We start from the raw sequence: 25,225 nt of genomic DNA on the forward strand, positions 1-25,225 counted from the left end.
TCCATTTGTCTCTCCACTCTTAGTTCAATTCCCCATAAAACATGTTTGGGAATGGAGGAAAGTCCCAGAGAGACCACAGTCCTTTTGCATTTAATTTTCATCCACACGTGTTCTTAACCTGCTGACTTCCTTTCCCAAACATGCTGAGGTCTGGGGCTCTCCGCTGGACTGGGCTGACTGTGGCCCCGAGACTTCCCCAGAGCCAGGCGGCCTGGCACACGGCCGTGTCACTGACCCCAGCTTTCTGCTCCAGGGAGAGCTCTGCTGCTTGGAGGTGAGGGTGGGAGGCAGTGAGAGGAAGGGTGTGTGCTCCCCAAGGCGGTGTTCTTGTCTCTTACTCCAGCTCTAATGGGCTGGGGGAGGGCGTGGGAGAGAGCTCCGTGTCCTGGCACAACTACCGGAACCTGAGGAACCCACACGATTGGAAACCAGAGCCCTCCCACCTGCAGATTCTGCAGTCTGTGCCTCAGGCCCTTGCTCCCAGGGAAAGAATAAGTACGCTAAATAAAAGATGCCCTTTGTCAACAAACATGCCCTGCGGCCATCGCCAATGACGTCCCAGATCTGTGAGGCTTTGAGAAAATACCTCCCTAGACCTCAGTTTACCCATTTATAAATCAGAAAATCACCAAAGTCCTTTCTAAGGCCGACATTCTCAGGTTTTTTTTGTCTCAGCTTTTGAGAGAGATTCTGAGCTCCTCTGAAGCTGAGTTGATCAGTTGTTACCCCTAGGCGATTGGGAAGCAAAAGTAAGAATCAAGAAATTCTGTGGATTTTGAGTTCTCCTGTGGCATATAGGTTTTCCAGGCCACAGCTGTATATGGGAGAGCCAGATGCTCAGTAAGGTAGAAAGACTGGCCGGTCCAAGCCACCAGGCCAGGGCCAGACACAGCTACAACCGTACCCCCACAACTGTCTATCCACGTTGCAATCAGATCGGATGCAGAACAGATTCGAGGTTGAGACCACTTGGCTTCTCTATCACCCCTTCGCCTCTGGCACCCTATGAAGGGTCTGAAGAGCACCAGGAAAACACCAAGACTTGACCTAGAAAACCCCTGCAGTCACCCCAGGGACACCCAGGGACAAGGTTGGCTCTCTTTCTGCCTCAGATCAAGAGAGGCAGGTCGTATTTATAGATGCAGTGATATGATGTTTGGAGTTTGCATCAAAATCATTCCGTGTGTCTGTGCAAGGGGGGAGGGCTGGGGGCACATGTGGATGTCGATGAAATTGGCCGGGAAATGTGCTGATCACGGCTGAAGCAAGTAGGAGGTATATGAGGTCAATGATACTCTTCGCCCTGCTGCCTGCGTGTGTTTGAGAGTTTCCATAGAAAATATTTAATCAAAGGTAACAAGCTGGGAAGGGGGCTTCTTAAAATTAATGGATAGAAAAGGAATAGCACAGTTAGAGGGTAAATAAAAGAGATTAATGGAGAGGGAAGGGGAAGGAATAAAGAAGACAAATAGTGGGATTTTTGTGAGTAGTCACTAAGTCCTTACTCTGTGCCAGGCATTTCTAGGTATAAATTCTCACTAATGTTTATTTTAAAAGTCATCATTATTATGTTCTTTTACAAAGAAGAAACTAATACGCATACAAATTAAAATTGCTCAAAATTGCATAGCTAGAAAGAACTCAAAGCCAGGTCTGTTTAAGCCCTAAATCCCAACTTTTGTCCCTGGACACAACAGGCAGGGAGAGAAAGAGACAGCAGCCGTAGACAGCGAAGGGTATAGAGTGTAGAAATGGAAACAAATGGGACACAACGAGGCTCAGTGAGTTAGGCATCAGGGACCAGGTTGACAAGAAGCCTTTTTGAAGCCATTCCGGATGGGTGGGCGGTGGGGGCTGGTCCTCTCCCCCGCCCCGGACTCTGAGGAGGAGGGTTAATCTTGCATCAGGATAAGTTAATAGAAATCTGTGATGCCATCTGGAGCTTGCTGTGAAGGAAACATGAATTCCATAGTTCCATCTCCTACTGGTGCAGGCACCCAGGAGAATCCACGACCTCCCAGACATTTGTGACTAGCCTTGCCACGAACTTCGTGTGTGTGTGTGTGTGTGTTCAAGCTAAATTATAGCAGAAAGGGAACAGGTGGGGAAGGACGCCTGATTGGCTGTCAGGTTAAGCTCAGACTTTGGCTCACGTGGTGATCTCCTGGTCTGTGAGTTCGAGCCCGTGTTGGGCTCTGTGCTGACAACTCAGAGCCTGGAGCCTGCTTTGCATCCTGTGTCTCCCTGTCTCTGCCCCTCCACCACTCACACTCTATCAAAAATAAATAAACATTAAAAAATATTTTTTAAAGTTCAATTGCCTGGGTGGGTAAACTAAAAGGGGCACCAATCTCAAAATGGCAATTCATATAAACTTAGACTGACTTTTGGTTGACATTAAGGCCAAAGTGAATAATAAAAAATAAAAATGAGTGAACTGATAGTGTTCCAAGGATATTAGAGAAAAGAATGCGATCTTGGACTATATTGATTAGTGCACAGTATTCCAAAAAATGTGCTTTATATTGATCGAATCAGACCTGAAATAGCGTTTCTACCTGCGGACAGAACAAATAAAAATGTAAATTAATAAATCAGGGCATGTTCTAAGGAAGAGCGTCAGGTTGTAAGCTGGCTTCCAGTAGGTATTTGTTGAATTACGAGGCAGGTAGTTAGACGTGCGTGAGGAGGGATAAAGCAGGTGCAGGCCACAACCTCCGAGCCACCTCCAAAGAATAACAGGACAGGAAAGGCCTAACCGCAGAGCCGGCTCAGAAGCCACAGCGGGGGCGGGGCGTGGGGTGGGGGGGGGGCGAGCTCCAAGAGCTGAGCATGCGCACAAACGGTACAACTTGCCCTTCCGGTCACAGCACAAGCTCGTTAGAAACCCATAAATACGCAATGCGTGAATAAATACAGTTAGAACAAGGCATCAGGGACAGGCGCATGCTCCAAGCCAAAGTGTGATGGACCCACCAGCTGCCGGTCAAACAAGTCAATCCAAGCCCAATCTGCTCGTACACAAAGCAAATTTAAGAGGATGCGGCTAGAGCTTCCGGGGCCGGTCCCACTCTCGCTCCGCAGTGGCCCGCTTTCTCTGTTGCGTGAACCGTACGTAGCAGCCCTATGAGCTATGCCCCCACTCTGGTGTCGCGTCTCCATCCTTCCATGCGTCTGGGTCAAGAACCGAGCGAGCCGGTAACGCAGAGAAACTAGATGAACTCATGAAGGGAGGAAGAAATGATCGGTCATCTGTCTGCCTCGATTTGGGCCCCCACAGGCCCTTTACGATGCAGCAGGCAGAGTGAACGTTGTAAAAATATTCGGTTAAATCTGACACGGTGTTTTCCCGCTTGCAGGTCCCAAGGCTGCTCAGCGAACGTACAGAATCCAAATGACCACGAAGCGCCCCGGAGTCGGAGCCCTCGCATCCTCCAGCCGCTCCGGTCTGTTCTGGGTCTTGCCAGCCACCTCCACCCGGCGCTGCCTCTAAGTCTTGCCGTGTCCCAGGTCTCACCTCCCGGGTCCCCTCGATAGAGGGACCCCCTCTGACTCCTCCCGGTTACGCTGTGTGATCTCATCTGTGGTCTTCTTTCCAGGGCTTCTCAAATTCTGCAACTTTCTTGTTTATTCAATGAAACAAGCATACATCGGTTTATGGTCTACCTACCCATGAGGTGTAAACCTCACTCTGTCCAGTGCAGCTCACTCTGTCCAGCTTGTCTAAAAGTCACCTGCTTTTATTCATCCGGAGCTTAATGAACGCTCGTCGGATGAATAGGTAGACCTCTAGATGTCTTATAGTAATAGCTCGTAGATCTGGTTGGACGCACATAAGCCATTTTACAGATCTTTTGAAAACTATGGACTCCTCACCCTCTAGAAAAATGACGCTGCGCACTACAGTTATAACACCAAGGGGTTCCCGATCCCTCAATACTCTTGCTGTCTGTAGCGATGTTAGGTTTGCTTAAAATAGCAGGAACAGAAAATCTTTTCCTCTAAGGACATGAGTTTCATCCAGAAACTGAGAGTGGAAGTTCTGGCCAAATATTTGTCCAGTTCCCAATGTATTCAGAGCCTTTGAAACAAATACAGCTATCCCTAGAAGCTCAGAGTGTTTCTCTGGTCCTGAGCTATTGGTTCAGGCTACAGCTTGAAAAACTGTAAGTCTGCGGCTGTGCCTGTCGGAGGCCCTACCTGCCCCCACTGAAGGAGACACACACACACAGGCCTTCTGAGCTCTGAGAGCTAGTGCACAGAAGTAACATTCCGTGCTTGTACGTGTGCTGTGGCATCGAAGTGTGGTGCCCAGGACAGTTCCGTAACTGGTGACCTCGTACAAGCAAAGCTTGTGTAAAAAGCCTCTGTACGCTCATCTATGCATATGCTAGGGCTTCCTGGGGACCTAGACCAATCAAGGCTCAGCATGCTAAGAACAAGGAGACAATAGTTCGAAAGCATGTCTTTGCTAGAAATCTAAGAAGTAGAATCACACACACAGCAGATGCGTGGAAATATGTTGTAGGTCAGCAGGAATGCACAAGCAGGCTTTTCTGCTCTACGAGATCTGTATACTTTCAAATTTCAAATTTCATTTCATTTCAAATTTATAGTTGGTTTATAGCCCAGCATATGGTCAATTTTTGTAAATATTCCATGTGTGCTTTAAAATAATATGTATTCTGCAGTTGTTAGGTGTTCTATATATGTCTGCTAGGTCTAATTTGATAACTGTGCTGATTAAATCTCATATGCCATTATTCATGTTTTTCCTGCTTTTTCTGTTACTAAAAGGAGTATGTTAGAGTTTTCCACTATATGCAGATTTGTATATTTCTCTGTAGAGTTCTGTCAATTTTTAATAACTTTTTTTTTTTTTTTCTAGTAGGCTTCACACCCAGCACAGAGCCCAGTTCAGGGCTTGAACTCACAACACTGAGATCAAGACCAGGGCTGAGATTGAGAGTTAGATGCTTAACCAACTGAGCCACCCAGGTGACCCAGTTTCTGTCAATTTTTAATTTATATATTGTTAGTTATGCTATTAGGTGCTTACAAACTTACAGTAATTATATCTTCCTGGTGAATTATATGCTTAATCAGTACGAAAAATTTTTCTAAATCCTTTGTTATCCATTTTGCCTTAAAGTCTACCTTGTCTGTAAACAACATAGCAAATTTTATTTTGGTTTATTTATGCTTAGTAACTCCTACCCTTTACTTTCAAGCATTATGTATCTTTCTGTGTTAGGTGTCTATTTTGTCTCTCCTGTTCTATATCCCATATTCTCTCATTCTAGCTTTCTTTTGAACTATTTGGTATACGTTTATTCCCCCTCCCCCACTCCCATAAGGTTGATGATTATATACACTTTGAACATTCTTTGAGATTACAAAATGCATCCGGGATATATCAGATTCTATTCATAAATAGTTAATCTGCTTCATTTTACCCTCTTTCTCGGCAATGTAAAGACCTTAGAATTTTATAACACTATATCCAATCTCTTGAATTATATAATTATATGGTATATTACTGTTGTGATTAAACATAGGTAGACATTACCTATCTAAATATATAAAGAAAAAGATGTTCACATTGTCAATCTTCATAATATATTCACCATGATGGTTAATTTTATGTGTCAACTTGATTGGGCCATGGGGTGCCCATATATTTTGGGTGAACATTATTTCTGAGTGTGTCTGTGAGGGTGTTTCCAAATGAGAGTGACACATATACATATTTTTTAATTTTTTAAATTTCATTTAAATCCAAGTTAGTTGACATATAGTGTAATAATGGTTTCATGAGTAAAATTTAGTGATTCATCACTCAGATGAAAGTAACATTTATTTATTTATTTTGAGAGACAGAGATAGAGTGAATGGGGGAGGGGCAGAGAGACAGAGGGAGAGAGAGAATCCCAAGCAGGCTCTACACTGTCAGCACAGAGCCCAACGCGGGGCTTGAACCCACAAAACCGTGAGATCATGACCTGAGCCAAAACCAACAGCCGGACGCTCAACCGACTGAACCACCCAGGTGCTCCAGGAGTAACACTTAGATTGGTAGCATGAGGAAAACAGATCACTCTCCACAATGTGGGTGGGCCTCATCCTATCTGTTGAAAGTCTAAACATAAAAAGAAAAAAAAAATGGCTGAGTAAGAAAGAATTCTTTCTCTCTGCCTGTCTTCGAGCTGGAGCACCAGTCTTCTGCCCTCAGACTCAGACTAGAACTGCATCAGCTGTCCTGGTTCTCAGCCAGCTGATAGCCGATCTTGGGACTTCCCAGCCTCCACAGTTACATGAGCCGATTCCTTATAATAAATCGCCCTCCCTCCCTCTCTGTCTCTCTACCTATACATATATACACAAACATAAATACACCTACATTGATACAGATATCTATGTATTTATTTTTTAGATATCTACATATTTAATAGGAGATAAATGTAGATATAAATAGGGATATATCTATATATTTATCTGTTTTATACATATCTCAAAGTGGCTTTGGAATTGGATAATGTGTGGAGACTCGAAGAATCTTGAGGTTCATGATAGAAAAAGCCCCAAATGCCTTACCTCACTGTTGCAGAAACAGAGATATGAAAGGCTGCTTGTGGTAAGGGCTCAGAAGCAACTGGAAGAAGGTTCGTGACCCCTTCCTGGCGCTGCTCCAACCTCTGCTCCCATTGTCGTATCTGTCCTGTCTTCTTAGCAAAATCTCCCTGCTTCCCTCCCCTAAGAATGCGTGTGATTGTATTTAGCGCCCACTCAGATCATCCGGGGTAATCCCTTTATCCCAAGATCCTTAACTTGATCACATCTGCAAAATCTGCCAGATAAGATAACGTCTGGGTTCCGGGGATTAACACCTGAAATCTTTGGGGGCCATTACTTCAGTTACCACAGGGTCCGGATTTGGGATCAGAACATACTTGAGTGTGAGTCCCAGCTCAACATATTACTCGGCCTGGAACTTGGGGAGCTATTTGTTTTTACTCTGTATTTATATCCTTACTTATAACACGGAGAAAGTATTAACCTTATGGTTATTCTGGTGATGCTTTCATAAGAAAATCTACCTAAATATTCCTGATACTCAGTAAACAGGGAGTTGATGCAGACTGATTCTCCTCCCTTTCTGTTCCTCGTACTCTGTTCGCTCCTTCCCCTACCCCCCTGATGTCCCCTCTCCCCTCACCACTGCTCTATTTCTCCTATCTTCTCCCATTCTGGTTCTGGCGCCCCTTCTGAAGCCTGCGTTTCTACTTTGCTCCTGCAGGTCGTGTCCAGAGAGAGGACGAGTTGCCCCAACATAGGCTGGGAGCTGCAGGGAGGGACCTCCCAGGCCAGAACTTGGCGTGAACCATTGGTGGAGAGTCCCCTGGGAGAGGTGACACTTCCCAGCTTCCCTTTGTGGCCGCTGACTTGACCTGATGGCACAGGGACAGAGACCAGTGCTTGCTTTTCAGGTAAGGCCACCCGAGGCCAGAGGGGCAATCGCTCCACTTTCTGGGCCTCTGAAAGCCCATATATGAATTCAAGAAGCTAAAATATTCAAGCATTAAAGTTTTAGAGGTTTCCGAGTCAATACTTTCTCTTTCCAATCTTCCCAAGGTGAAACCTGGTCAAATTAAATCACCAAGAGGTCTGGTGGCCTCCTCTTAAAAGATGTGGAAATATGGGGGCACCTGAGTGGCTCAGTCGGCTGAGCATCCTACTCTTGATTTAGGCTCAGGTCATTATCTCACAGTTTGTGGGTTCGAACCACGCGATGGGCTCTGTGCTGACAGCTCAGCGCCTGCTTGGGATTCTCTCTCTCTCTCCCTCCCTCTGCCCCTCCCCTGCTTTCTCTCTTCCTCAAAATAAACAAACAAGGAAACAACCCAAAAGATGTGGAGAAATGAAAAGATACAAAGTGTCAAAGGCAGTGAAGATGTTCATCTCATAGTCCCAGATCCCTGCCCAGGTGACAGGCTTTGGCTTGAAGTGTCCCTTCCTTCCCAGGGAGGAGGAAGGCCAGACTCACAGAGGCTCTGGGACATCGCCTTGCTGGGGGCGGCTGGGTCTATGGAGGACAAGTTGGTTAACTCTCGTGGCTGCCACGGGGTCTCCAGCGCCCACAGTTGTGCGTGGACACGGGGGCACTCCCTGGAACATGTGGGTGGGAATAGTGGACATTGGCTTCACCTGGGAAAGGGCACGTTCCCCTGCACATGTTGTTTCCTTTGTCTCACTGAACACAAGAATGATCTCTCGGAGCAGATGAGGGTCAGATCTCTGGCAATGGTGGCAGGGCTCCCGAGGACACAGTTTCAGGACCAGCGGCCCTCCTGAAGGCCACAGCCAGCCTGGATCTGAGGCATCCTCAAGGGTAAGGCTGTAGGAGTCATGAACTTGGACAGAAATGTAACAGCAAAATCATCACTCTTCTCAAAATCCAAATACGTGTTGTTAGTGCATTTAAAGAAGTCAAAGAAGTTTAAAATCAAACAAAAAGTTAGATTTGAAGCCAAGTAACATTTCTTTTTTTTTTGAGAGAGAGCGCGGAGTGAGTGGGGGAGGGGCAGAGAGGAAGAGAGAGAGAATCCCAAGCAGGCTCCATGATATCAGCGAGCAGCCCAATGTGGGACTTGATCCCACGAACTGTGCAATCATGACCTGAACCGAAATCAAGAGTCTGACACTTAACCGACTGAGCCACTCAGACGCCCCATGGCCATCCTTTTATAAAAAACGCCAGTCACATTGGATCAGGGGCCCACCTTACTCTAGTATGACCTCAGCTTGTCACACTGGCAGCAATCCTGTCTTCAAATAAGGCCACATTCCGAGGTCCAGGGGGTTAGGGCTTCAATATATCTTTTGGGGGAACATGATGCAGCCCATAACACCCTATGATCTGGGGCAGATCACTGATCCCCTTAGGACCCCTCCCTATGATCTGGAGCAGATCATTGCCCCCCACCCCCACCCCAGGACCCCTCCCGATGTCCTGTAAACTGCTCAGTCCTGACTGGGTCACAGAAACAGCGACTGAGACAAACTGATCTGAGTCTCACCCTTTTCTGCCCTAGGCTTTAGCAGACCTGATCTTGGGTCCAGTTCAAGGCCTGGTCAAGCTCTTTAGGACCTGAATAGTATCTCAGGCCTCAGAGAGTTACCTCTGAAGTCTTATTTGATAGAATTGTGTCCCATTATTTTTGATAAAAATATGTAACTAATCTATCAAGAAACCTTTCAGGAACGATCCCGAAGTACTGGCCCAGGTTTTACCTAAGAGGTCAAGACTCAACACCCTGGTAGGTGGACTTGGGGTGATGAAGCAAGTTCAATCTGCCAGAAACGTAGTATTTACAGAGTGAAGGATAGGCCCGGAAATTGGGCCGATGTCAAATCTGGAGTGCTCCATAGAATTTCAAATTAAAGGTGTAGGAATTAGGGAGGAACCAAAGCATTTTCAACATAAGAGTGGTGTCAACAAAGTTGATCTCCAGAAGATCATACAACAGAGGCAGAGCGTGGAAGAAGACGGACACAGAAGACTCTGGAAGGAAGGAGACAAGGGACGGACCAAAGCAAAATTCCTGGAAGCAGGTCAGGATGCAGGCTCCGAAGGAGGAGGGAAGGGAAACGGAGCCCTGACATTCATTCCGGTGGACCGGAGACAGGTGCATCCTGGTGTGCGCCCCACACCTTCACTTCTGGTTGCTGGAAGCCCCAACCCAAGGCGCTCGAAAGTTCACGAGGAATGTTGGAACGAGACCTGGGGAGCTGGGGTTTGGGGCCATCGGCCCTACTGATGATCTGTGATGAAGGGTCCTCACCACTCAAGGGCGGGTTACTGTATGGTGAGCAAATGTCCACATGAGAGATGGTGGGGATTTAGTCACAACTGATGATCCATATGGGAGAAGACCAAGGGGCCTACAACAGGAAGCCCGGGTTTGCTCTCATCTCACCATGACCCGCTGGTGACCTCCCTCCAGCCTCAGTTCCTCAAGCACGAAGAGGAGTGTGTGAATGGCTGTTTGCCGGTGTCAGGCGCTGGGCTCAGTCCTGTATGGTTATCAGCACTGCTGAAGCCTAGCAGGTAGACACTATTAATTGTGCCCATATTACAGATGAGAAAACTAAGGTTCAGAGACCTGAGCCTTTTCTGCGTCAAGGAGCTGGTCAGTGGTGCACAGGGGTCTTGAACTCCATGGTCTCCGGCACCTCATAGTCACCTCATAGTCTGCGGTTGGGCCATTATTTGGGGGCTGAGAGCGGGGAGAGGCCGGAGAGCCTGGGAGTGGGTGTAGGTCTGCGCCCCACCCCCCCGCCCACCCCCCCCCCCCCCCTCGGAGGGAGCCTTCTGCTCAGCTGCTGCAAATGTCCTGGGGACATGCAGGCTGGAACAGGGATCAGCGACCAGGCCAGTTTACAGGCCCCTGAGAAGAGCCGGGAGATCTGAGCCCACGGGAAGCCTGTCTTTCCAGAGAGTTCGCCAGCCTCGGGGTCAGGCGCAGAGGTGCTCTCGGGTGATCCTGGCAGAGGCGGAGCGGAAAGGGCTTATAGCCGGGAAGGAAGGACTTAGCACCTCCGTTCACAGGGGTCTTTAGCCGAGCCGAGCCGGCGGGCAAACCGGCGGGAGCAGGTGGGAGAGCGGGTGGGGGCGCCTCTCCACCCAGTCACACGCCTTGCAGCGCCCCCGCCCGGTGTCCGTTAGGGCCTCGCAATGACAGGATTTCGGAGGAAGCTGGCAGGTGCTTTACAGAGAGAGACCCCAGCCCAGGGCCGCTCCGGACTCACAGTGTAGGTCGTTCTCTCCTGCGACCGCCCTGCAGGTGTGACCCCCCCGCCCCCGGCTGCGCCACCTACGCGAACGAGGTCCTCTCCGGGGGACACTCGGGGCCCCACGGCCGGACCGCGTCATTAGGAGACACAGTGCGCCGTGACTACTGATGGAGGTTCGGGACACAGGACCGAGAGGTACCGTCCTCCAGGACTGCGCTTCTCAAACTTTACTCCGCACACGAACCACGTGACGCTCGTTTTTGAAAAAGCAGATTCTGATTCAGTGGCGGCAGCTTCACTTCCAGAATGCGGGGAGCACCTAGGGGCGGCCGGTCACTTGGAGAGGGTGGGGACGGCACTTCCCGGTCCCAGAGAGTGGCCTCCGCCGCCACCCGCCCGGACACGTGCGCCAGAACAGGTGCAAGACGTCTCCGGGATGCACCCGGGCTAGCGGAGGGCGGTAGGCGCGAGGGAGGGGCGAGCGGGCAGGGGGAGCGGGGAAGGGGAGGGGAGCAGGAGCGTGCAGGGGCAGCGGGGAGGGGACAGGGAGAGTGAGGAGGGGAGAGGGGAGGGGGCAGGTGCGTGCGCGTGCGTGTGTGTGTGTGTGCGCGCGCGCGCGCACGCCGCCCTGCGATTGGAGGGCGCGCCTTCGCCCCGCTCCCGCCGGGCGCTCAAAAGGGGCCGACGCTCCGGCGCAGAGCAGAGCCTCCTGGGCGAGCGCGCACCGGCCATGGCCCCGCCGCTCTGGGCTTCGTGCCTCTTCCCCCTGTTCCTGGGAGGCCTCGCTCAGCCGGCCCCGAAACCGCAGACCATGAGGGTGAGTGTCCCGTTGGGGACCCAGCGGACCGCAGCGCCCGACGACTCACCTGGCCTGCGGGGCCTCGTCCGAGGCCGAGGTGTCCGGAGCCCTGCTGAGCGGCCCCCGGCCGGGCGGTGGTGCCACCGCAGGTGGGACCCAGGCTGCCTGGGCGCCGCGCCCCTGGTCTGGAGCTCGTGGGAAAAGAGCTAGCTGATGCCGGGATGCACTCTGGGGCGTCAGGGTCAGGGAACAGGGGCTTTTTTTTCCCCGGGGAATAATAAAACACACAAGGCCAGTATTTGTTGGCCCAATGTAGTTTTAGGGGACGTGGGCTGGTGAGCGGCGGTTGGGGGTGGGCTGGGGGGACAAAGCTTGTACCAGAGGAGGAAGATTTGCTCTCAGGTCGCAAAGCGCCTGATGCCCTGAAGTCCCCACACTGGAGGTCACCAGCCACCCTGTAAAAGATGTGTGTACGAGCCTTAGGACGCAGGGTGGGGACTCCGTAGGTGTCTTGAGGTACCGACAGGTTTAAACTTTAAAACCAGACAAATTCATTCAAAAACAGCCTCACTTGTGGCCTTAAACCAGTTACGTCCCTTTTTCTTGGCCTCCCCCTCCTCTGTAGAAGGTGGAGAATACCGTGGTAAAGTGCAGGGACCCCCAGACAACAACCAGGTGGGAGGCCCCCCGTGAACAGTCAAGAAAGAAGTCTTGAGACGTTTTCAGTGCAGAAAGGTGGTTTCATTATAGCACAGGGACAGGACCCGGGGACAGGAAGAGCTGCACTGGGGTTGTGAGGACTGACTGATTACAGGAGGTTGGGGGACAGCATAAGTGTCAGGAATTTGCAAGCAAGGCTTCCAAGACCTTGAGGGGCGAGCTGCTGTTACGATAAGGTTAGTTATTACTGTTTAGTAAGACCTCAGTCCTGAGACCCTCCAGATGTGTATCGATCCGTATGTTTGGTGACGATTGCTAACGTATATGTAGGGGGGTGTTTGTGGTTAGTGAAGTCACACTGACCAGAGCAAAGCTGCAGTGGTAAAACGTGAGAGGAAGTCTCGCAGGAGCTGTAGGAGTGTTACGGTCTACATGCCTCGGGAGCCCTGCCTGGAGACTGCGAGCCACAGCAAAACTCGGCCTTTGTTCGTTCTTCTCCCATCACCCGCAAAGTTTCTGATTCCACAGGTCTCGGGAGAACCCAGGAACTTCCATTGCTAATATGTCCCCAGGTGATACTTGTCTAGGTCTGCAACCCACTTTGAGCGCTCTGCCATTGGGTCCCTGTGATGTGTAAGATGATGCATATAAAATGCCCAAAGACTGGTAGCTGTTGTAAGAGCATTTCCCCTCTCTGAGAGGACAAGACGCAACCTGTGGGAGGCATCCGGTCTGTGCCAGCCACTACCGCCTGGTTGGTGTGGACTTGCAGCAGTAGAAAGCCGTCTTCTGAATAAACGGCTGCATTTTAGAGTATCCTGATCCCTTCAGACTGGAGCAGAACTCACCTTGGAGTTGGGAAGGTCCACCCTTCAAGTGTACAGCTTTCTTGGGGTTCTGTGTCCCACTTACGGGGTGATATCCACGTGAGAGACAAAAGCCGGGAGTTGTTGAGCCCAGAGGTAAGGTCACATGAAGGCAAGAGGTGCACACATCACAGCTCTTGGAACGATTTCAGTGTGTGTGTGTGTGTGTGTGTGTGTGTGTGTGTGTGTGTGTGTGTGTTTTACTGTTTATTTTTGAGAGACACAGAGCATGAGCAGGGGAAGAGCAGAGAGAGAGGGAGACAGATTCCGAAGCAGGCTCCAGGCTCTGAGCTGTCAGCACAGAGCCCGACGTGGGGCTGGAACCCACAAATTGTGAGATCATGACCTGAGCTGAAGTCGGTCGCTTAACCCACTGAGCCACCCAGGCGCCGCTCCATGTGATGTTTTAAGTTAAGTAGCGAAAAAGGCAACTAGTAGGAAGGGTTTGCGTGGAGCCAAGGCAGAGAAGCACAGGAACACAGGCGCATGGATGACAGCATCTTAGGGGCTTTCGGAGGCCAGCGTTCCCAGACGTTTGGATCAACGTGTGTGCTCCGGTGTGGACGAACGGGCGGACACCTAGAGAAGGCACCTGCCCAGGGTCACCTCCTCCTCCAGGACAGTGAGGAAGCAGCTACAGACTCGAGAAGTGGACAGCATGTGGCCTTTCCTTGTGGAAGCTCATCCACAGGCGGTCCCCTTACTGCTCCAGGCCATCCTTTATGGACCAGATCCCTGGAGGCTCCCGCTCCATCGTTCTAGAATCCTCTGACTTCTGTGCAGTCTCCAGGGGTCTGCCATCTCCTCAGACAAGAGCAGTCCAGCCTGTCACCCGGCCCGGTCTGCCTAGAACACGGCTGCTTGTGGGTGGGCAGCTCCTTCCCCTGTGTCCCATTTCATCCAGGGGCAGTCACGGCTGTCCACAACAGGGGACAAGAAAGATGAGTTCTGTACCAGTGAGCACCGCACTGGCAAAGCTCTGGGCACGGCCTCCATGGGACCCAGATGGAGAACACGTTATTGGCCCAGCTCTGAGGGAAAGAAATCACAGTTTAAGAACGTATAGATGAAAAATGGATGTAAAACCGCAGAGATCTCTTAAGCAAACTCTAGAAGGGCTGGGATGACTGGAGCATGGTGTTAGCGTGCAGTGTCAGAGCACGGGGGACACTCGTGCTGATCTTCCAGGGACGGCTAGAGCGTCACATGTGCACACACACACACACACACACACATGTTCGTGTGCACATACATGTGTGCATGCATGCAGACATATACACACGTGCATTCGCATGCATGCACACACATGCACATAAATGCACGTGTGTGTGCCTACACACATGTGCATGCGCATATATACACATGCACATACAGGCACTTTTTTTGTCGGACTCAGACAAAAGCTCTGACAGCTCAGAGCCTGGAGCCTGCTTCAGATTCTGTTTCTCCCTCTCTCTCTGCCCCTCCCCCACTCATGCTCTGTCTCTCTTTCTCTCTCTCTCCTTCAAAAGTAAGTAAACATTTTTTAAAAATTAAATAATCTCTATACCAAATGTGGGGCTCAAACTCACACCCCAAGATCAAGAGTCATGTGCTCTACCGACGAAGTCAGACAGCCCCCCCCCACAAAAAGGAATGTCACTTACAAGACACACATTCTAGTGGTGGCCTCACCATAACTAAAAATATTGCTGGAAAAAGTGTCCTCAGTTCTTAGACTTCCATGGTACTACATGAAAGACCGTCAAGCACTTTGCAAAAGTCCACGGGTGTTGGGGATCATTGTTTATGTCAATAGCATCTCATTATGGTTGTTTTTGTTACATTCCAGATGGATTGCTATACGGGGGTGACAGGCACCATCTACGAGTACGGTGCCCTCACGCTCAGTGACGGGGACTACATCCAGTTCAAGCAGTACGCGGGCAAGGTCGTCCTCTTCGTCAACGTGGCCTCCTACTGTGGCTTGACAGCTCAGTATCCTGGTAAGAACGCGTGTTTCAATTCTTTTGGAACCAGCTTTGTCAGATGGCCACATCCTAATTCTAGAGGTTTTCCCAATTTGCCACTGGGGGAGGGGGTGGTGATCACATGCGTCCATCCCCCTCAGTCCTGCCACCATTCTACTCCTTGGGGGCCAACAGAATTATCTCCAGATCCGAGAAATAAGATTCTCCCGAAGATGCAGTCAGAGGCCAGGAACGTGCCTGTCACCAAACGAGGTGGTTTGTTCCTCGACGCCCTGAGGTAGAACATTTACTGTGGGGAACCATGGGGCTCCTCAGTAAGAAGGTGCTGGAAAGAACTTATTTGAGAATCTGGGCTTGTGTTAGGTGCTCTGGGGCAGAATTCAAGGGGTGGAAGCTTTGCCCTGAACTGGATGCTGTCAGGAAGTGAAGAAGTGGGGACAGTTCTGTGACAATGATTAAGATACATAGGGACGCCTGAGGGGCTCAGTCGGTTAAGCGTCCAACTTCGGCTCAGGTCATGATCTCGCGATCCGTGAGTTCGAGCCCCGCATTGGGCTCTGTGCTGACAACTTGGAGCCTGGAGCCTGTTTCAGATTCTGTGTCTCCCTCTCTCTCTGCCCCTCCCCTGCTCATGCTCTGTCTCTCTCTGTCTCAAAAATAAAATAAAACATTAAAAAAAAAATTAAAAAAAAAGATACACCTTCATAGGGGCGCCTGGGGGGGCTCAGTCGGTTAAGAGTCCAACTTCAGCTCGGGTCATGGTCTCACTGTTCACGAGTTCAAGCCCTGTGTCGGGCTCTGTACTGACAGCTCAGGGCCTGGAGCCTGCTTCAGATTGTGTGTGTGTGTGTGTGTGTATGTGTGTGTGTCTCTCTCTGCCCCTTCCCCACTCATGCTCTGTCCTTCTCTCTCAAAAATATACAAACATTAAAAAAAAATTTTGTCTCAGTAGATCCTATCTACGAGGTAGGAGGATAAAATAAGGCTAAAACTGTAGCCAGTGAAGAAGCAAAAGTCCCTTACGTTGACAAGAATAGGGAAATTTGGGGCATTTTTGCGATTTGGACAGGGGTCATGTTTTGTCTATGTGCCAATGTGATTATCGAGTGGTCTTGTTTTGTCTTAATTTCTCGTGGTCCCGTGTTGTGCGACACTGATGTCCTGTGTAACTGTACCAGGGAAACGCCAAGCCGTGGCTGGACTCCCAGGCCAGAGCCTGGCTTTCAGGGGCCGCCTCTGTCTTTCTTGCCCGCTGGTGACAACAGCAGAGAGGACTGATCTCTGATCTTTTGGAAAACACTCGGGTTCCACGGCACTGCCGCAGGACAGAAGAGGGAGATGTGGTTTTCTAAGCGATGATCTTTGGTGTGGTGGCCGTTTGGGAAGATGCTGTATCTCTCCAAACCTGGCCCGACCTTCTGCCACGCCTGAGGTGGATTCTTTCTTTCCGTGAGCTCCTGGGGAAGACTCTGGGTTCCCTGTTGGTCCAGACGTGGTTATTTAAAGTTTTAGATGGATTGCAGTAGAGATAAATGCAGTTTCTGACACACCAAGAATTTTTCTGCCTTTTTAAAATGCTTGTTTTCAAGGTTAATTCCAAAGGTTAAGTGCACCAAATGCTACAAAGAACGGAATCAAAATAATACACGAACAGCTTTTAAGAAGAATGTCCCACATGTTGACATGTCCACATTGGTATCTATTCAAGTGATCAAAAACAAATTTCCTGGGCCCCCAGCCTGGGCGGCTTAGTCGGTTGGTTAAGCGTCTGACTCTTGATTTCGGCTCAGGTCGCAATCCCGTGGTGTGTGAGATCGAGCCCCATGCTGTCAGTGTGGAGCCTGCTTGGGATTCTCTCTCTTTCCCTCTCTCTGCCCCTTCCCTGCTCACGTGCTCACTCTCTCTCTCTCTCTCTCAAAATAAATAAATTTAAAAAATTTTTAAATAGAAAGTCCCATCGATTTGTCCTTTTTTCTTTTTATTCCCATCAATTTGTCTTAATGGAACTTCAATAATAAGAAATCCAAGAAGTTTCTCTTTTTTTTTGTTTTAAGTAATCTCTATACCCCATGTGGGGCTTGAACTCACAACCCCAAGATCAAGAGTCTCACACACTTCTGACTGAGCCAGCCAGGCGCCCCAGGAATTTTCTCTTTTAACACCACTTAAATTTAAGTACATTGCAACCTCATCTCTAAGATACATGGTTCACTATATTTTGATATTTTATTTTATTTTATTTTTTAATGTTTATTTTGAGAAAGAGAGAGAGAGAGTGCAAGTGGGGAGGGGCAGAGAGAGGGAGACACAGAATCCAAAGCAGGCTCCAGGCTCTGAGCTGTCGGCACAGAGCCCGACGCAGGGCTTGAACTCACAAAGCATGAGATCGTGACCTGAGCTGAAGGCAGATCCTTAACTGACTGAGCCACCAGGTGCCCCTAAATTTTAATATTTTAAAATTAATACTTAGCAGGTGCTATGGTCTGAATGTTTGTGTCCCCCCAAAATCATATGTTGAAATCCTAATGCCCAATATGATGGTGATAGGAGATGGGGCCTTCAGGAGGTACTGAGGTCATGAGAGTGGAGCCCCCATGGAGGGATTAGACGCCACGGAACGCCCAGCCCTTGCACCGTGGGGAGACACAGGGAGAAGGTCACAAGGTGGACCCCCATGGAGGGATTAGACCCCACAGAACGCCCAGCCCTTGCACCGTGAGGGGACACAGGGAGAAGGTCACGAGGGTGGGACCCCCATGGAGGGATTAGACGCCACGGAACGCCCAGCCCTTGCACCGTGGGGGGACACAGGGAGAAGGTCACAAGGTGGGACCCCCATGGAGGGATTAGACCCCACAGAACGCCCAGCCCTTGCACCGTGAGGGGACACAGGGAGAAGGTCACGAGGGTGGGACCCCCATGGAGGGATTAGACCCCACGGAACGCCCAGCCCTTGCACCGTGGGGGGGACACAGGGAGAAGCCGGGCAGTGTGCAGTCTGGTAGAGTAGAGAGTCTTTGCCAGAACCTACCACAACGGCACCATGACCTCTGGCTTCAGTTTTCAGTACTGTGAGCCATACACTGTTATTGTTCATCAGCCTCTAGGTCTATGGTATTTTGTTACAGCAGCCTACAAGGGCTAACACGGAGGGCGCTGCTTGATTTAGGCAAAATTATATGAATTTTATAATTATATCTAATATATATTATAATTATATGTATATAATTATATAATGTACATAATTTAAATATAATATTTAAAATAAATTATACAGTTATATGTAACATAAAAGTATATTATATATAATTAGTTAATTTTCAAAGAACCACAAAAAAAAATGGTTCACATTCACCAAGAGACTCTAAAGACTTTTTAAATTTAATGGTGAAATTGTGTATAAAAAGATACTCTCAAAAGCACAGATTATGGAAAGATCTTACATTTAAAATAGTTTGGGGGGGTCACTTTATTATTTTTTTTATGTACAATTGGCCCTAGGAAAAACCCTGAAAAGCTACAGACTAAACTTTTACTTAATTTTTACAACACCTCAGGATCTAATTATAAGAGCCTAAATAACAGTTTAATATCACTTAGCAAGTAGCAGTTTTCTCCCTTCAAACAGTTAAATTGGAAACAATATAGTAAGTTTAAAAGTTATGACGTTTAGGGGTGCCTGGCTGGCTCAGCTGGTAGAGCCTGTGACCTTGATCTCAGGGTCATGAGTTCAAGCCCCACACTGGGCATGAAGCCTACTTAAATTAAAAAAGCAAAAACAGGGGTGCCTGGGTGGCTCAGTCGGTTAAGTGGCCGACTTTGGCTCAGGTCATGATCTCGCAGACTGTGAGTTCGAGCCCCGTGTCGGGCTCTGTGCTGACAGCTCAGAGCCTGGAGCCTGTTTCAGATTCTGTGTCTCCCTCTTTCTGACCCTTCCTCGTTCATACTCTGTCTCTCTCTGTCTCAAAAATAAATAAACGTTAAAAAATTAAAAAAAAAAAGATTAAAAAAAAAAAAAGCAAAAACAAAGTTGTGATGTATAAACAGCAATTCCGTGGAATGAGAATCTGCTTTTAAATGTTCAGTTTTAATTTAAATTTGTTCTGAAAAGGGACCGTATTCACAACATTCAAAATGTAAAAGATACAAAAGGCTTTAACAGTGCAAACGTCCACATCTCTTTCTTTTTGGGAAACCACTGTCGTCCGTTTAGGGTGTAGACTTTCATAAACCTCTAATGTCTATGCAGGCAGATACCTCTCTCCTGTAGAAATACACGAATACACACGTGCAGTCCCGCACCGTGCTTTTTCACATAATCAAGCATCTTGGATGTTATTGTGTATCAGTGCGTGATGAGTGTCCTCATTTATGCGAAGGCATAGTTTCCACTCTGTTGCTGCGATATAATTTATTAAACTAGCGCATGAGAATCGTAAAGAGCGTCTCATTCAAACTTTACTCCAGATGGGGAAATTGAGAGAGTTAAAGGAATCCGCCGAAGCGTTAGAGCCAGGATCGGCTAGGTGTTTCTGCCACAGGAAGGGACTGTCCTTGAGGGTTAAAGACAAAGGTGAGTACGGACGGTCGCTGAAGAAACATACACAAACAGGAAGGCACTGTCACTTAAGAAGAGGTTTTTGGGGGAGGCAGCCGCGGCAGAGCCCAGAGCGGAGTCTGCGTGGACTGACTGGCACTGGTAATGTGGACCGAATACGTGGGGACTGAGAGTGGCTGAAGATGAGATGCCGGCAGGGTCTGGACACAAGTCAGCAGCTTCGGGCAGCAGGAGAGCACAGGAGTTTGTGGTCTGGAATCCCCGTGAGCGTTCCAAGGAAGCAGAGTAAACAAGAGGGGAGAGAATGCTCTGGAACCAGGCTCTGAATTTCTGCGCCCAGGTGACAGTACCCGAGAGTGCTCCTGGGAGGAGGCCTGGGCATCAGGTGTGTGGTCATGGGGCATCATGGGGGGTGGGTAGCTTGTCCATTTTGTTTGCCTTTGCCTTGACAATTTTTGGCCAGTCAGTCAGTCTACCACTAAGGAAGGTGGCAGTGGCATTTAAATCTTACTTCCACTCAGAATCACACAGGCCCCCGCCCCTGCCCCTTTCCTCACCCCTGCCCCACAGGGCTAACCGACCTGTGCTTTCTAAGAAGCACCCCCACTGGATGACGCAGCAGAGCCACTTACGGGAACCAGCACACAAGAACAATGGCCGCTGTTTGGGTCTGTTTCTGGAAACTTCTGTTCCGGCTTCGTGCTCTGCCTCCTCAGTCTCTGTAACCTTGAACTTCTCGCTCACAGTCCTCAGTTTATTCATATGATCAATGGATCCATCCAGTGGTCTTTCCCTGTGCAGGGTGGCCTGCAGGCCAGTCTGCCCATGCTGCTCTCTTCCCACAGAACTGAACGCACTTCAGGACGAGCTGAAGCGCTATGGCGTGGTCGTGCTGGGCTTTCCCTGCAACCAGTTTGGAAAACAAGAACCAGGAAAGAACTCAGAGATCCTTTCTGGACTCAAGTGAGTGCCTGCTGGGACCCTGCAGAGACCCTGCCAGGATTTCCCTTCCTCCTGCCTGGAGGCTGGCTTCCTCTGGAAACTTCCAGGGTGGGTGGTGGATCGCTGGGTCCAAGAACATCATTGTGAAGCTTTGCGTGCAAACTTGCCTGCTGGCCGTGCTCAAGCATTCGCTCTGCCTTGAGCTCCTTGATAATGACCTGAGGGGAATGTCCAATGGAAAAGAAGTACGGGACGGCGGCAGGAATGTGGGCAATAAAAATGAATCGGGATCCTGACCTTAAACTATGCCTTCCAGTTTTCTTGGAAGTCTCTACTGGCTCCATAAAGCATGATGTCCTGACTCCCAGAGACCTCTCTTTCCTCACCTTCCCTGTCTTCCGTGTCTCCCTCTTTATCCTAACTTCCTTTTGTGGTAGAGTTATGGTGGCCTTCACCATCCCTCCTTGTCCTAACTTGCGCCCTCTTGGGAACACGCTGGTTCATTGCAGGTATGTGCGTCCAGGTGGCGGCTTCGTCCCCAGCTTTCAGCTCTTTGAGAAAGGGGATGTGAATGGAGAAAACGAACAGAAGGTCTTTACCTTCCTGAAGGTGAGTGCCCACACACCTGGCAGGCGTTGGTCATAGGCAGAGATGCCCCGAAAGCATGGGGCTCGTTTTGGATCGAGGTTGGACTCCTTGGAAAGAAATGCCTAGATAAGTTCAAGAATCATGGCAATGTCCACGGTGAGGCTCGAGCTTCAACTACAGGAAAGGTAACCTGTGACAGTCCTGATGTGGACCAGCGCCCCTTACTGAAGGGTAGCGATTCACTCTTCGGCGGTCGTTTATGGAATCATGTGAGGGTCTCTGCCCACTGGGAGCCCAGAAGTACTAATAGGGCCCAGCCCTTCCCTGGAGGCTCCTCTCCAGTCAGGGAGACGGACATGGAATTCATAACGTAGAGTGCGTATGGCAACTTGTCTTAGCGTCACCGAGTCTTAGAACCACCCAGGTTCTCTTAGGCCACAGGTTCCCACATGCTGGTCTGCCAAACAAGTCTGGTCCCCGTTGAAATTTTCACCCATCCATTGCAAACTGAAGAAAAAAAAAAAAGGCAATGTGGGGAGTTTTTCTCAAAGCTCAGCTCCTTGAATCTAAAAGACCATCATTTATTCTGATATTAAATTATTTGTTAAATCCTATAAATTGCCATTTCTGTTGCTCAAAACTGGTGATGCTATTGATTTTTCTTCGACCTAATCCTTTAAAAGTCTGCTAATTTTAAATTTTACAGTTAGGTAGACTTTTGATTTTCTTATTGTCAAAATAAATGTTGGTTATTCTACATTCATCTCCGGAAAATAGTTATTACACCTTTACCACCCTATGAAGCCCCAAACTCTGGGAACCACAACTCTAAACCGAACCATTTCTTTTTTCGGGTAAGAAAACCAAAGCTATAGAAATGGTAGGACTTAGCAAAGAAAACAGAAGCTATTATTTTACTGAAGCACCATGATATAATCGTGGGAGAGGCAGACTGGGAAGGGAGGAGTATTTTCTGTCATACTCTCTAGCTCTTGGTTGTTGTATTGGTGATGTTGCATTAAAATGTGTGGTTCACTGGGGGCACGTGGGGGGTTCACATGTTGACACGTGGATGGTGAGTACTCTAGGGTTCCAGATAAAACTGGACCTTACAGAAGCACAGGGAAGAAAAAAAACTGTTTTCTATTTTTCCTATCTCTGCTCCAGAACTCCTGCCCCCCGACCTCTGATCTTTTGGGCTCACCAGACCAGCTGTTCTGGGAGCCCATGAAGGTCCATGACATCCGCTGGAACTTTGAGAAGTTCCTGGTGGGGCCCAACGGGGTCCCTGTCATGCGCTGGTTCCACAAGGCTCCCATCAGCACCGTCAGATCGGACATCCTGGAGTACCTGAAGCAGCTAAAAACCAAGTAGAAAGGCCCAGAGGCCGTCAGAAATAGCCACCTGCCTCCCGCCTGAAGGTCATGGTTGAACACTGGGTCCATCTTTGCTCCACATGCCTTCCTACCCAGCGTCCCTGTGACCCCGCCATCCTGGATATGCGTGCGTGTTGGTGTGCATGTGCCCGTGCGTGTGCTTGAGAACAAGGCAACGAAAACCTATCTCCCCAACTCTCTGCTCCCCGAACATCAGGTTTTTTCCACTGCATTGCAAAGGAAAAGCACATTTCCGGGTAGATGGCTCGGACTCCCAAATATCCCTGAAAAAGGTGGTCCCCAGGAGTTCTGGCGTCTGTCCTTCCCCATCGTGGAGGTTTGAAGAAAGCAGGAACTGGCAGCAAGACCCTCCAGACCCCCTTCATAACCTCTCCTGTCCTTGAAGATAGCCCTGGGGTGGAAGCTCTTCCTCTCCCAAGTGAGGCCTTCTGTCCCCCACACCCTGCACACTCCTACAGGGCCTCTGAAGTCCGGGCGAGGGTGGAAACCTGGGCTCCCTGAAGGAAGGCAACTCCCTGATGGGGGCCCCCGGCCCCTCTGGGTTGGACCTACCCAAGCTTCCTTGGCCCCTGTCCCTTAGTGGTTCCAGGGCAGGGATGTCCCTTCATTCTGAAGTTGGGGCTTTGTCCTCACCCTGAGCCTCCCCCCGCCACACACATACCTCTTCTCATCACTGACTCAAATAAAGGAAATTCTGCAGCAGAGTTGGTTTCCCGAGGTGTCTCCCCGCTCCCGGATTACATCCCTGCACCCTCAGTATTTTGTGTTTCCCACATGCGCTCTGGATGCTTCCCTGGCCCATCCAGACACCAGGTGGGGCTGGCGGCTGTAACCGTGGACACTGACCTTGCAGAGGCAGCCGCCCCCTCCCACTGGGGGCCCCCATGTGAGGTAGCCCTGCTTCTCTCCAAAGACACAAACATTCTGTCTGTAAAACTCCTGCTCACAGTTAAAAATCTAAAAACACAGAAAAACGGAAGAAAAGTGAAACAAAGTGCCCCCCTACTCAGGGGCAAAGACCGTGCTGGGATGCCCCGTCCAGCGGCTGTCTTATCACCGGGGTTCAGTCCTTTCTGTGAGCACAGACTGCAGAACACCAGAAACTAGGAGAGGCTTGTACGAGGAAGTGAAACAAAGTAGCCGTTTTTCTTTTCCCTCTCAGAAATTACTTTCAACAAATTTCAATTTTTTTTTGCACTTTAAATATTTTTTTTGCACTTAAAATGTAGAGGGAATTTAAGTGTCAGTGGTGAGACATGATCGTCGGCTGTGCGCCGGGACGGAAGCAATCCCTGACTTAACCTCTGTGTAGAACGTGCAAACTGGCAAAGCCAGCGATGGCAGGGGAAGAGATTCAGACCTGGGGACTCCAGCTTCCAGAAGGAACAGGTGCTCTGGGAGCCCAGGAACGCAGGCGTTCACGCGGTCCTCGGGGAAGACCCGGCCTCCTGGAGGAACTGCCGCGGAGACTCTTGGGGTCTGGCCTCCAGGACTGGGCTGCGTCTGACGTCAGAGGAAAATGTTTTCCCCACATTTGGATGTTTTGTCTTCTTGCACTCAAAACCCAGTCAGGAAAACAAAGCCTGGCCGTCTGTGGCGTCCCCTCGGGATGTGAGACCCCCAGAGGCCTCGCCAAGCAGGGAGGGAGTGAGGAGGGGCTGCAGGGCCTCTCCGGTCACGGTGGGAGATGTGTTCCTTGTGGAGTTTCTCCTGAGAACCCCCAGGGACCATAGCAAAGCCTCAGAAGCTTCCACACCTGTTACTGCTTTCGATGAGGATCATCAGGGGCCAGGAAGTGGGTGCAGGAGGCGGGGGCCACTCGAGGTTCCAGTTCAGCGTAAAGCAGAGAAATGCTGTGTGAGAGTGAGCGCTCCGGGCAGCAAGTCCCCAGTCCGTGGGAGAGTCCCGAAGCCAAGAAGGAAGAGGGCTCGGCTTCCCCGAGTGGTTATGCTGAGCGTCTGCGACAGGCTCCATCCTGTAGCTGCTGTGAAAAATGCAGGTTCCCTCCGTGATGCCTCCCCCCAGGGCTGACCCTGCAGGGGACAGAAAGGCTGATCTGAGGCCAGAGAAGCGGGGGAACTTCCTGGCGCTGGGAGGTGGGGGAACTGGGGCAGGTGTGGGGGCAGGTGTTGCAGAGGAAGGTGGCAATGATGAGGAGAATGTAGAAGTCTTTATAAAGGGGGGATCCGGAGATAAAGTGCCCACTTCTCCCCTCCTCACCGACCCCTGTGACAGATCTTGGTCCCCCGGGAAAGCCACACACAGAACCTTCTGGGAGCAGGCGGGCTGCGCAGGACTGCTCAGGTCCGTTAAGGAAGTTGGAACTTTACTGTTGCTGTCTTGGTGCTCATCATGACCTCACTGGCTCTATTATTGCTGCGGAGTTTTTTCTTCCAACCAGAAGTTCCCACAAACTATCGTGCAAATTAGATACACTCGGCGCGGTGTTTTCACAGGCATCTACCCCACCAGCCACCTAACAGGTGTCTGAAATGACTATTGCTCTGCGGATCACAAAACCTTTGAGGACAGTCCCCAGTTGGGATGGGGGGTGGGGTGCGGTTTCCAAAGTCCAGGGAACCAGGACTCAGACCCTCAAACCGCCTACTCCCAGAGTTGAGATGCGGCCACTCCCGGAGGCCAGACCCCAG

General features: G+C 49.8%; 1 protein-coding gene and 1 long non-coding RNA gene across 12 annotated transcripts; both read left to right on the plus strand.

The window, feature by feature from the left end:
- The first annotated feature begins 2,851 nt into the window (after positions 1-2,851).
- On the plus strand, positions 2,852-4,946 carry LOC109499511. 3 transcript variants are annotated; one of them, XR_002156799.2, is made up of 3 exons: positions 2,852-3,111; positions 3,360-3,781; positions 4,889-4,946. It is a non-coding gene; the product is annotated as an uncharacterized LOC109499511 (long non-coding RNA). The 3 variants fall into 3 exon arrangements; XR_002156801.2 differs by having other exon boundaries at positions 4,892-4,945; XR_002156798.2 differs by lacking the exon at positions 4,889-4,946 and having other exon boundaries at positions 3,360-4,763.
- Positions 4,939-23,278, plus strand: GPX6 (glutathione peroxidase 6). 9 transcript variants are annotated; one of them, XM_023254696.2, is made up of 7 exons: positions 4,939-4,998; positions 6,518-6,662; positions 7,298-7,487; positions 14,951-15,104; positions 20,493-20,610; positions 21,099-21,198; positions 22,345-23,278. In XM_023254696.2, the coding sequence occupies exons 3-7, from the start codon at positions 7,452-7,454 to the stop codon at positions 22,549-22,551; spliced, it is 615 nt and encodes a 204-aa protein (XP_023110464.1). In that variant the 5' UTR covers positions 4,939-4,998; positions 6,518-6,662; positions 7,298-7,451; the 3' UTR covers positions 22,552-23,278. The 9 variants fall into 9 exon arrangements, with proteins under 9 accessions (XP_023110464.1, XP_044914414.1, XP_044914417.1 ...); XM_045058479.1 differs by having other exon boundaries at positions 6,518-7,487; XM_045058482.1 differs by lacking the exon at positions 6,518-6,662 and having other exon boundaries at positions 4,949-4,998.
- Positions 23,279-25,225: the final 1,947 nt, after the last annotated feature.

This window comes from Felis catus, chromosome B2 (assembly GCF_018350175.1).
Source record: "Felis catus isolate Fca126 chromosome B2, F.catus_Fca126_mat1.0, whole genome shotgun sequence".
NCBI lineage: Eukaryota > Metazoa > Chordata > Mammalia > Carnivora > Felidae > Felis > Felis catus.

Coding starts and splice junctions, on each gene's coding strand:
- GPX6 (XM_003985655.6), top strand. CDS start 11,525: ATGGCCCCGCCGCTCTGGGCTTCGTGCCTCTTCCCCCTGTTCCTGGGA. Junction 11,612..14,950: donor CGAAACCGCAGACCATGAGG/GTGAGTGTCCCG, acceptor GTTACATTCCAG/ATGGATTGCTATACGGGGGT. Junction 21,199..22,344: donor AGGTCTTTACCTTCCTGAAG/GTGAGTGCCCAC, acceptor TCTCTGCTCCAG/AACTCCTGCCCCCCGACCTC.